General features: G+C 47.4%; 1 protein-coding gene across 1 annotated transcript in view; it reads right to left on the bottom strand.

The window, feature by feature from the left end:
• Nucleotides 1–12,393, bottom strand: part of kif3a (kinesin family member 3A) — a 77,833-nt gene that overhangs the window by 39,222 nt on the left and 26,218 nt on the right. Inside the window, exons 6-9 of the mRNA XM_085995839.1 lie at nucleotides 7,805–7,944; nucleotides 7,034–7,231; nucleotides 5,822–5,996; nucleotides 5,640–5,735 (exon numbers count right to left, since the gene is read on the bottom strand). Coding sequence (XP_085851965.1) covers nucleotides 5,640–5,735; nucleotides 5,822–5,996; nucleotides 7,034–7,231; nucleotides 7,805–7,944 — 609 coding nt within the window. The remainder of the gene's footprint in view (nucleotides 1–5,639; nucleotides 5,736–5,821; nucleotides 5,997–7,033; nucleotides 7,232–7,804; nucleotides 7,945–12,393) is intronic.

Here is a 12,393-nt window from a genome sequence, read left to right as displayed (position 1 = left end):
CCTGCTCATTGCAGCCTTGAATCTCGGCCTGGAGAGACCTGTGCCTAAACCTTGCAGCCAAGGACTATGGAGGGGGCCAGGGAGCGAGCACAGCGCTTCAGCAAGCCGGCATTGGAGGCTCTGGTTGGCGTGGTGGAGCGCAGAAGATCAATACTGGACCCAGAGAGTGGCAGGATGCCTTTGCTGCACGGTTACAGAAGAGTGTGGAGGGAGGTGGCACAGAGCGTCTCCTCCAGGAGCATGGTGCCCAGGACCCATATACAATGTAGAAAAAAGTTCAACGACCTCACTCGGGTCATCAGGGTGAGTGGCTTTTTTTCAATACCTCTCCATCCCTCCATCTCAAACTCACTCGATGGCCAGAGGGTCTTAAAACCCCAATGCCCAACACTCATCCAACACCTATGGCCTTCTCATGAAACACACACACACATTCCACACTTTGCATACAGTAAGGGCTATTCACCTATGGGAGGCACATCAGACAAGACCATGGCTGCATACAGTAAGGGCTATTCAACTATGGGAGGCACATCAGGCAAGACCATGGCTGTATATTTACTCAGACGCCGTCCTTTTTCTTGCAGGCCAAGCTATCTCATAATAGGAGACAGCAGCAACGGACGGGTGGAGGGCGGCTTCAGCTGCAACCCCTCAGCGATCTTGAGGCGCGCGTCCACAGGATTGTGGCAAGCTGGGCGATCGGTCCCGTCGCCATTGGAGAGGCCAACTCCGTTCTGGACAGCAATGGTTAAGGTCATCACCTTTTTGTCCTCTCTCCTTCCACTTGTCCCTCAGAACACCAGCTTTTGACACTTTAAATCCAACTTACTAAATCACTGCACTCATTCCTCCCTTACTGCCACCCTGTCCTCACACTAAAGCCACTTGTACCTCCCTGCTTTCAGGTGGTGATTCACCAGCTGAGGAGACAGGAGTGAAGCTGCAGGCAAGGAGGAAGATGAAGCCAGAGCATCAGCGCCACCCTCTCCCGAGGAAGCCCATGCCCACACTGGGAACACGCCTTTCCTGGAGGGAGCGGGAAGGGTCTGATGAGGGTGAAGCTCCAGGACCGAGCGGGCTGCAGCAACGCGATGGGGGTAGGGAAGCTCGGGGGCCTTCTCCCCAGACGGAGAGTATGCCAGCAAGTCCTACTGCAGTGGACGCAGAGGAGGAGCGGCTGACTGCTGAAATGAACACCCAGGCGGTGGACATGCACACTGAGCTCATGGGTGCAGTGGGAAGGGTGCCCAAATGCACTGAATCACTGGCAAGGAGTGTGGAGCACTTCGCTGTAGCACAGGCAGATGCCGCACAAATGTTTAGTGCTGCAATTCAGTCCCTGGCTGCCATGACCCCATCTCTGACTGCTCTCATGCAGATTCAGATTGAGGCCACGCGAGCACTGACTGCTGCCATCCTCGCTGGTTCGGACACATTTCCCTGGGACTCTCACCGCGCCGCAGCAGGCCAGCAATCTGTGCTCCAGCAGATTGCTCCGGATGCTGAAGTGGTGCCCCGTGGGAGTGCCAGTGCGTCGGTCGAGCAGGGAGTTGCTGTCCTCTCTCAAGATGACAGCATTCCTGCTGCCACCACTGTCACTTCTCCACTGTACTTACCACCGCCTGTAGACTGCTGCCGCCCATGCAGAGTTGGTGCAGTCTGCAGCTGGGCCCTCCAGGCCCAGAGCTGGTCGAGGCTGTCCTTCAAGGGCATCTGCAGTCTCAGGTTCTGACAATCAGCAGCCTTCCACCAGCCTTGCTGCAGCCACTGGGGTCCCATTACGGAGGAGCAGTAGGGTGGGAAGGGGGGGAAGTGCGCAAGGGAAGATCACCCTCGAAGGGCAAGAAGTAGGAGGTGACACAAAATGTTGGTCATTTTTTTTAATTAAAGGCCGAGGTTCGTGGTCAAACTTTTGTTTAGTGTTTTGGACATTATCTCCAGGTTGTGAGAACCAGTTATGTTAATGATTGTTTTTTTGTGTTTCTTTCTATTAGTTTGTCATGAGGGAATAACACACACAGAGTTTGTAAAATAAATACATTTTTGTATTCAAAATGTACGTTTGGTCTTTGCAATCATTGCTGCCTTGGCTGGCTTAGGGGTTGCGGGTTGGTTTCATTCGTGTTGTTCTCAATGGCAGAAGCCATTTCCTCAGCAGGGGCCTAGAAGCGGCTTGCTATCAGCCGTTGACGGACGGCCCTTCCAGTTTCTACACTGTGGGCCTCCCTCCCGCCTTGGTGCTGCTGCTGATCATCCTCCTCCTCTGCCTCTGGTGGTGCTCCAAGGCCTGGTGGCATTGGCTGGGTCCTGAGGATTGCCAGGTTATGCAGCATACAACAACGAAGAGGGAGACTCGCTCAGGCGAGTACTGAAGGGCTCCTCCAGAATGGTCCAGACAGCAGAACCGTTGTTTGAGCATGCCGATTGTGTGCTCAACGCTGTTCCTGGTAGCTTGATGACTCTCGTTGTACCGCAGCTCAGCAGGGGTGTTGGGCGTATGGAGCAGTGTCATCAGCCAGGTGCACAGTGGATATCCCTTGTCCACAAGAAGCCAACCACCTGGGTGATGCGGTGCCTGGAAAAGTTCTGCCACAGTAGTCTGGCACAGGATGTATGCATTGTGGCGGCTGCCAGGATAACAGGCATCAACAGCGAGTATCAGCTGTCTGTGGTCACAGACCAACTGCACGTTTAAGGAATGGAACCCCTTTCGGTTGCGGAAATCCTCTGCATTCTCATGCGGAGCACACAAAGCCACATGCGTGCAGTCAATGGCACCCTGCACCAAGGGGAAGCCCGCTATCCTCGCAAAACCCATAGCGCGTTCTTGCTGCTTGTCTGGGGTCATGGGGAAAGAGATGTACTCTCGTCTCCTTTTATAGAGGGCATTTGTGACCTGACGGATGCAGCAATGGACCGCGAACTGAGAGATATTGGCGGTGTCCCCAGTAGCTGATTGAAATGAGCTGGTGGCATAAAAGTTGAGAGTCACTGTTATCTTCACTGCCACCGACAGAGACATCCTGCTCCTCAGTTGAGGCTGCAGATCTGACTGAAGCAGGTGGCAGAGCTCAGTGACCACCTCCTTGCTGAAACGCAGCCTTCGCAAACACTGCTCCTCAGACAAATTAATGTAGGAGAATTGTTGGCGAAATACCATGGGAGGGTAACGTCTCCTGTAGAGAGGCCTGTTGGCCCTCCTCCGTCTGGCCATGATTGCCACTCTCTCTCTGTGGCCTCCGAATCTGCTGGCACAGGACAACGCCCCCAATAGTGCAGCCCCCATAGTCTCTTGGCAATCAAAGTAATTAAGGTCAAAAACCAAAGTACCTGCAAAGTTATGGTCAGAAGCCAAAACGACTTCACACAGCGTTGCCTCAATGCAGAAGTCTCTCTCTTTCTCTCTCAGAACGAGTGGTGCAAAAATGTCTACCACACAAAAAGCCAGGAAGAGGCCCCCTTTAAATAGCGCCCCCCCAGCCCCACAGCGACTAGGAAGCATTCCAGTCTACCTGTCGTTGGTTGCGCCAGGCGGAAAGGAGGGAGGCGCCACTCAATTTCCATTCCGGGGCATCACAAGGGTGTTGCATGCTCGAATGACGTCAAGGTCTGCGTGCGCAGGAGATCGGGCGATATTGTTTAGCGCCGCTGCAAAATGTCCAGTCAATTCCGCGAGAGGTGCAGATATCACTGCGCCCGGACGCTAGTTGCTTTGCGCACCATTAGCGCCCTCTTAAGGCGCTAGCGGGAGACGCAAACCAACAGAATTTTTCCCCCACAAGGCCTAGAAATTGGCCTGAGGCGCCCAAGCGGCACAAAGTTCGCCTGGGCGCTGGAATTTGCACCGCGATCGCCGCATTAGCGATCGCCGCAAATTCAGTTGAAGTGCCCCTAGAGGGAGACGGGGCGCAGCTCGAGGTGCTCCGCGTCCCTCTTAGGGTGCTGAAAGTGAATTTCGCAGCGCTGCGGCACGGCACGCTGCGGTACTGCAGGCCTTCCTCCCACTGTTAAGGGGGAGGGGCCTGCAGCAGCGCGAGCCCCGATCGCGAGTGCCGGCAAAAGAGCCCGGCACCAAGGAGAAGTGCCGGGCTCTCGGGAAACAGCCGGCAATGCCGCGGGGGGGGGGGCGGGGGGAGGACCAGGAGGCCGGGGACGGAGGTGCTGGCAGGCGGCCGCCCTGCACCGCCACCTTAACTTGCGCCTCTGCCGGCGCAGCAAGGCCCCGTGATCCGGGCGCGGGTAGCGAACGGCGCTACAGCTGCGTTCGCTACCAAATATCGCGATCGGGGCGCGAATGGGGCGCTGCGCACACCGATGATGTCATCGGTGGTGGCGCAGCGCAAAAGGCTAACGCCACCATTAGCGCCCCTGCTGAATATCGCGGGAGGCGCAGCCAGTGGCGCTACAGCCACTGACTGCCTCTTTAGGCGCTAACAGGTGGCGCTACTCACCCAATTTCTCCCCCTAAGTGTTTTACATTTCAATGCCTTGCCTCTTTAAAGTGAACCAAGTAGAACATATACATTTTTAAGCTACACAGATTATTTGTTTAAATTTGTGCGCTCTCATATAAATCAATAGTCGATCATGTGTGCCTCTCCCTAAATCTTCATTAGCCGTAAATATTTGATATGACCAAATTTAAGAAAAAAGGGGAAGAGTGAGAAAGTGGTACTTTCAAAGACCCGACAAAGGCACAATGGGCCGAATGGCTTCCTTCTGTGCTGTAAGATTTTATGAAGTTTTAGAACACTTATTTTCTCATTTGTGTTTCAATCTTCTGGCAGCGTCAACCTTTTTAAGTTAGTTTCTCCTCTCTTTTTAGTTGCCCCTGTGTCGCACCCATTCTTCTCCACAAGATAGGCTGGGTCATTTCTCCTTTGCAGTTAGATACTAGGTGATACACTAGAACAGCCATGTTTGATCACAAGAGGTATGGTAGCATAGTGGTTATGTTACTGGACTAGCAATCCAGAGGCCTGGATTAATATCCATCGAAGAGGAGTCCAAATCCCACTATAACAGTTTGAGAAATTGAACTCGGTTTAAAAAAAAAACTGCAAATAAAAATATCAGTTGTCATAAAAACCCAACTGATCCTTTAGCTGTAACTGCCCAGCAAGGCACTCAGTCATATCAAACCACTACAAAGAATAACAAGACCTTCACCACATGGACTTCAGCAATTCAAGAAGGCCCTCTCAAGGCAACTAGGGATGGGAAATAAATACCAGCCTTTTTAGTAACCCCCACATCCAGAGAATGAACGAAAAATATCGCAGGCATAAATACACAGCCTGCATATCATAAATGCACCACAGTAGTACAGCAGCACACAGTTGTTCCATAAGGTTGCCACTTAGTTTTATATTGATGTACAGTTTTTTAAAATATAAATAGTACACCCTTACTCTAGCTAAACACAAGTTGAGGCTTCACACACCCAGCCTTCCCAACCAAAATTAGGCTAAATAGGGAAGGGAGAAACAGAATAAAACGCAAAAACAAATTATTTCTGACCAGTACAAATCCATTGTTGAACGTAGTTTACTATCACATTAAATTTGAATGCTCCCATCCCAATTTACATTATTTATTAATTAGGGACATAATCCAAATTTATTTTAAATGTCTACCTCTTCGTTTCTTTTTCTTCTCTCCCCCATCTCCACTTTCCCCTTCTTCATCATCATCTTCAGAGCCACTCATTTCTGAACCAGAGATTTCTTCCCCTGCAAATCATTAAAAATTTCAATTAATCAACATTTTTATTTTTTTTATCAGTAGCTCAATGTTCCTCTACATCAGGGGTCCATACCTTCCTTCAGTTTACTCCTAAGATCCTCTATTTCCTTCTGGAACTGGCGCAACAATGCATCTTTAGGGTCTTCATTAATTCTGGCTTTATTCTTTATATTCTTGGCTCTATTTGCATATCGTAAAGTACTTATGGTTTCATCATAATTGTAATCTGCTGGTCCAATGTTTGCACACTGGTTAAAAAAAAATAGAAAAAGGTGATGTAAATTCAATCCTGCACGCTACCGAGTTGTCAATCTTAGCTACTTCGTTACAAGGAGGTGCCAAGTAGAGATTTTTTTTTTAAAATTTGTTTATGGGATGTGTGTCTCGCTGGCAAGGCCAGCATTTATTGCCCATCCCTAATGCCCCTGAGAAGGTGGTGAGCCACCTTCTTGAACCACTGCAGTCCTTGTGGTGAAGGTACTCCCACAGTGCTGCTAGGTAGGGAGTTCCAGGATTTTGACCCAACGACTATGAAGGATCAGCAATATATTTCCATGTCAGGATGCCATGTGACTTGGAGGGGAACTTGGAGGTGGCGGTGTTCCCATGCGCCTGCTGCCCTTGTCCTTCAAGAAATCGGGGGTTTGTGAGGTGTTGCCAAAGAAGCCTTGGCGAGTTGCTGCAGTGCATCTTGTAGATGGTACACAGATTAGGCATCTCTCCACAAGTTGAAATGAACACAGCCCTGGAACTAGGTTGTCTACTCATCCAGTTAACTGCAAATGGTTTGTGGTCCAAGGAAGTCATTAAATCAAAAGGAATTTGGGAGGGACATCCTAATACTAAACATCATCAGTAAAATAGATTTTTCACCCTTCAAAAATAGGTAGTCAACTTCTATTGATGTCTTCTGAAAGATGCAGACAGACAGAATAGCCCATCGATTTGACCTTTTCAATAAAAGTTCTGGAGCCAAAAGTGGATAAACGTTAACTCAAAGCACCAGCCCTCTCCCTTGCAGAAAAGGTTTGACATTGTGTGATAGAGAAAAGTCTAAAGAATGTTTTTATCCTGTTGTAGCTATGGGAATAGGCCTGTTTACGTAAAAAGTGCTACAATTGTACTTACTGAGCCACTTTTCACAAGATGGCTCTTGAATTATAGAAACAATTAGCTGTCAAACTATATGCTATTCACATTGTTTAAATACAGTCTAATCTCACAAAATGTACATCAGTTATCCTCAATGCATTATATGCATCAATAGGAGGAATAAAAGACTCACCATCATGGTCTTTGAATTGCCTCCTAATGAATCCTGGAGTAGGCGTGTCAGTTTAGAGTTACGGTAGGGTACATGTGTACTTTTACCATCAACAAGAGCAGAGATAACATTGCCCAGGGTGGACAATGAGAGGTTGATCTTTGTTGCTTCTTTCAATCGCTGTCCTGTGGTTCCAGTCTTTCCTTGTCGTTCTGAACCCTGCAAGCACATATGATGGGATCAATTCTTTGCCACTCAACATATTCCTGTAAAAGTGCTCATTATTACTTTTCATTTTTGTGGTTACAAAAGTTGTATCAGATATATACTTGAAAAAATATCTTAATTTTCAAAATAAAAACAGAAAATGCTGAAATGCACAAAAAGTTAGTCAGCATCTGTAAAGAGAAAAGACAGTTTATGACACTTTGGATGTGCATGTTTCATTAGAACTTATTAAGTGATGGCCAGCTTGAGTTTTTCAATCCTGAAGATTGCAGGAGGAAGGAAAGACTGAATACAAGAAGGAAACTGGAAGGGAGAAGGGTCAGAAAGAAGTGAAACTTGGGCTTCAGTAAGAAACAATAGCTAAGGGTGGAACAATTAAAATTTTAAAAAAAATTAAAAATCAAGATTTTAAGAGGTGCTACAAATTCTGCAGAAGCACAGGTTAAAGTTAGAAGAGTAAACTGCAAATGTGGCTGGTATATAACTTTTCACACTTAAAATAAAAAGGGCAGAGTACTCTGCCACTGTGTATAAGCATTCTCTAGATATTCTGCCAATTCTTACTGCAAGATCAACGAGGTGTAGCTTGCCCATGCGAACATGAATATTTCCATCAACTCCTTTTTCACTACACTCTATGGTAATGGTGAAAATAGCATGAGAACGGGAGCTGTGCTCATTCATATTTGTGGCACCAACAGAACCTAGAAGGAAACAAAGCATCAATATCAATATATCGCCAGTTTTTTAAAAAGTGAGATGCAAAATAGGACTGAGATACCCTCCAGGACGATTACTCAAAGCCAGCCCAAAAAGAACAGGTTGTAATTCTCCTTTCTCTTATTGTGGGGTTAGGGAGAGACTCCGCAACAGTTTGTTAGAATGCTGCCTTGCATCCAGGCTTCAGGATGAAGTTGTTCCGATAGTTTGAGAGCTATTAAGGACACAAGTAATTTTTTTTTAAATTCAACTCGAATACATGTACAAATTTAGCAATATTGTTCAGGGTACCAATTAGAATAGGAGCACAAACTAGCGAAAAATATAAAAATGGATTGTAAAAGCTTCTATAGGTATGTGCAAAGGAAAAGACTGGTGAAGGTAAATGTAGGTCCTTTACAGTCAGAGACGGGAGAATTTATAATGGGGAATGAGGAAATGGCAGAGAAATTAAATAAATACTTTGTTTCTGTCTTCACGGAGGAAGACACAAAAAGCCTCCCAGAAATACGAGAAAACCAAGGGTGTGGCGAGAATGAGGAACTTAAACAAAATTATTAGTAAAAAAGCAGTACTAGCAAAATTAATGGGACTAAAAGTCAATAAATCCAAAGGACCGGATGACCTACATCCTAGGGTTTTGAATGAGGTGGCAATTGGGATAGTGGACGCATTGGTTGTCATCTTCCAAAATTCTATAGATTCTGGAACAGTTCCTGCAGATTGAAGGATAGCAAATGTAACCCCACTATTTAAGAAAGGAGGGAGAGAGAAAACGAGGAACTACAGACCTGTTAGCCTCACATCAGTAGTTGGGAAAATGCTGGAATCTATTATAAAGGATGCAATAACTGGGCACTTAGAAACTAATAGTAAGATTGGGCAGAGTCAACATGGATTTATGAAAGGGAAATCTGTTTGACAAATCTATTGGAGTTCTTTGAGGATTTAACTAGAGGAGTAGACAAAGGGGAACCGGTAGATGTGGTGTATTTGGATTTTCAGAAGGCCTTCGATAAGGTCCCACACAAGAGGGTGGTGAACAAAATTAGGGCACGTGGAATTGGGGGTAATATACTAGCATGGATTGAGAATTGGTTAACAGACGGAAAACAAAGAGTAGGGATAAACGGGTCTTTTTCAGGATGGCAGGCTGTGACTAGTGGGGTAACACAAGGATCAGTGCTTGGGCCCCAGCTATTCACAATCTATATCAATGATTTGGAAGAGGGGACTAAATGTAACATTTCCAAATTTGCTGATGACACAAAGCTAGGTGGCAGTGTCAGTTGTGAAGAGGATGTGAAGAGGCTTCAAGGGGATCTCGACAGGCTCAGTGAGTGGGCGAGATCATGGCAGATGGAATATAATGTGGATAAATGTGAAGTTATCCACTTTGGTAGAAAAAACAGAAAGGCAGAGTATTTCCTAAATGGTGAAAGATTGGGGAATGCAGATGCTCAAAGGGACCTGGGTGTCCTTGTACATGAGTCACTGAAAGTGAATGTGCAGGTGCAGCAAGCCATTAGGAAGGCAAATGGTATGCTGGTCTTCATTACAAGAGGATTTGAGTACAGGAGTAAAGAAGTCTTACTCCAATTATATAGGGCCTTGGTGAGACCACACCTGGAGTACTGTGTACAATTTTGGTCTCCTTATCTAAGGAAGGATATACTTGCCATAGAGGGAGTGCATGAGATTGATTCCTGGGATGACAGGACTATCGTATGAGAAGAGATTGAGTAAACTAGGCCTGTATTCTCTTGAAATCAGAAGAATGAGAGGGGATCTCATTGAAGCATACAAAATTATTACAGGGCTCGATAGGGTGGATGCTGGGAGAATGTTTCCCTTGGCTGGGGAATCTAGAACCAGGGGCCACAGCCTCAGGATAAAGGGTAGGCCATTCAGGACTGAGATGAGAAGAAGTTTCTTCACACAGAGGGTGGTGAATCTTTGGAATTCTCTACCCCAGAGGGCTGTGGAGGCTCAGTCATTGGGTATATGCAAAACAGAAGTCAATAGATTTCTGACTAGTAAGGGCATCAAGGGATATGGCGATAGGGCCGGTGAACGGAGTTGAGACAGAAGTTCAGCCATGATCTCATTGAATGGCGGAGCAGGCTCGAAGGGCCGAATGGCCTACTCCTGCTCCTATTTCTTATATTCTTAAAGGAAAATATGAGTGAACTGGCACAGTAGCACAAGGCAAAGGCTCTCCAAGGTCAGAGCTGAAAGACTCCATCTCATCCACAACAATTAACACCTCTACATCAGGGAACTTCAAAATAGAACTTTACGGTGCAAGTAGGATTTTGTTTGTGATGACGCTATTCCTAACATTGCCAAATTAAAAAAGATCAACGCATCTTAAATTTTAATTAAAGTTTATGGTAAATGAGTAAGCACTACACCAAGGCCACCATTTTCAATATAGACATGCTTAGGGGCCCAGGATTGTATATTCCTACTCTGATTCAACATAATTCAGTTTCCTAGGCCTACAGAGATAGGGATTTTTCATTTATGAGATGTGGGTGCCGCTGGCAAGGCCAGCATTTATTACCATCCCTAATTGCCCTCGAGGTGGTGGGTTAGCCGCCGCCTTCAACTGCTGCAGTCCGTGTGGTAAAGGTACTTCCAGAGTGCTGTTAGGTAGAGTGTTCCATGATTTTGACCCAGCCACGATGAAGGAGCGGCGATATACTTCTAAGTCAGGATAGTGAGAGACTTGGAGGGGAACCTGGAGGTGGCGGTGTTCCAATGCGCCTGCTGCCCTTGTCCTTCTAGGTGGAAGAGACTGCGGGTTTGGGAGGTGCTGCCAAAGAAGCCTTGGCGAGTTGCTGCAGTGCATCTTGTAGGTGGTACACACTGCAGCCACGGTACGCCGGTAGTGGAGAGAGTGAATGTTTAAGGTGGTGGATGGGGTGCCAATCAAGCGGGCTGCTTTGTCCTGGATGGTGTCGCGCTTCCAGGCAAGTGGAGAGTATTCCATCACACTCCTTACTTGTGCCTTGGAGATGGTGGAAAGGCTTTGGGGAATCAAGAGAGGAGGACACTCGCCGCAGAATACCTAGCCTCTGACCTGCTCTTGTTGCCAAAGTATTTATGTGGCTGGTCCAGTAAGGTTTCTGGTCAATGGTGACACCCAAGATGTTGATGGTGGGGGATTCGGCGATGGTAATGCTGTTGAATGTCATGGGGAGCTGGTTAGACTCTCGCTTGTTGGAGGTAGTCATTGCCTGGCACTTCTGTGGCGCGAATGTTACCTGCCACTTATCAGCCCAAGCCTGAACGTCGTCCAGGTCTTGTTGCATGCAGGCATTGGCTGCTTCATTATCTGAGGAGCTGTGAATGGCACTGAACACTGTGCAGCCATCAGCGAACATCCCCATTTCTGACTTTATGTTGGAGGGAAGGTCATTGATGAAGCATGTGAAGATGGTTGGGCCGAGGACACTGCCCTGAGGAACTACTGCAGCGATGTCCTGGGGCTGTGATGATTGACCTTCAACCACCATAACCATCTTCCTTTGTGCTAGGTATGACTCCAGCCAGTGGTGCGACCCCCCCACCAAGTCCCATTGACTTCAATTTTACTAGGGCTCCTTGATGCCACACTCGGTCAAATGCTGCCTTGATGTCAAGGGCAGTCACTCTCACCTCACCGCTGGAATTCAGCTCCTTTGTCCGTGTTTGGACCAAGGCTGTAATGAAGTCGGGAGCCAAGTGGTCTTGGCGGAACCCAAACTGGGCATCAGTGAGTGAGCACGTTTTTGGTGAGTAAGTGTCGCTTGATAGCACTGTCAATGACACTTTCCATCACTTTGCTGATGATTGAGAGTAGACTGATGGGGCCGGGTTAGATTTGTCCTGCTTTTTGTGGACCGGACATACCTGGGCAGTTTTCCACATTGTCGGATAGTTACCAATGTTGTAGCTGTAGTGGAACAGCTTGGCTAGAGGCGTGGCTAGTTCTGGAGCATAAGTCTTCAGCACGATAGCCGGGATGTTGTCAGGACCCATAGCCTTTGCTGTATCCAGTGCGCATAGCCGTTTCTTGATATCACGTGGAGTGAATCAAATTGGCTGAAGACTGGCTTCGGTGATGGTGGGGACCTCAGGAGGAGGCCGATATGGATCATCCACTTGGCACTTCTGGCTGAAGATGGTTGCAAACGCTTCAGCCTTGTCTTTTGCACTCACATGCTGGGCTCCACCTTCATTGAGTATTGGGAAATTCATGGAGCCTCCTCCTCCCATTAATTGTTTAATGGTCCACCACTATTCACAACTGGATGTGGCAGGACTGCAGAGCTTTGATCTGATCCGTTGATTTTGGAATCGCTTAGCCCTGTCTATAGCATGCTGCTTCCGCTTTTTAACATGCATGTAGTCCTGTGTTGCAGCTTCCCCAGGTTGGCACCTCATTT

This window comes from Somniosus microcephalus, chromosome 8 (genome assembly GCF_052327205.1).
Source record: "Somniosus microcephalus isolate GS21.2 chromosome 8, FLI_Smic_1.0, whole genome shotgun sequence".
Classification (NCBI taxonomy): Eukaryota; Metazoa; Chordata; class Chondrichthyes; order Squaliformes; family Somniosidae; genus Somniosus; species Somniosus microcephalus.
This window is presented reverse-complemented; position numbering and strand designations above follow the sequence as displayed.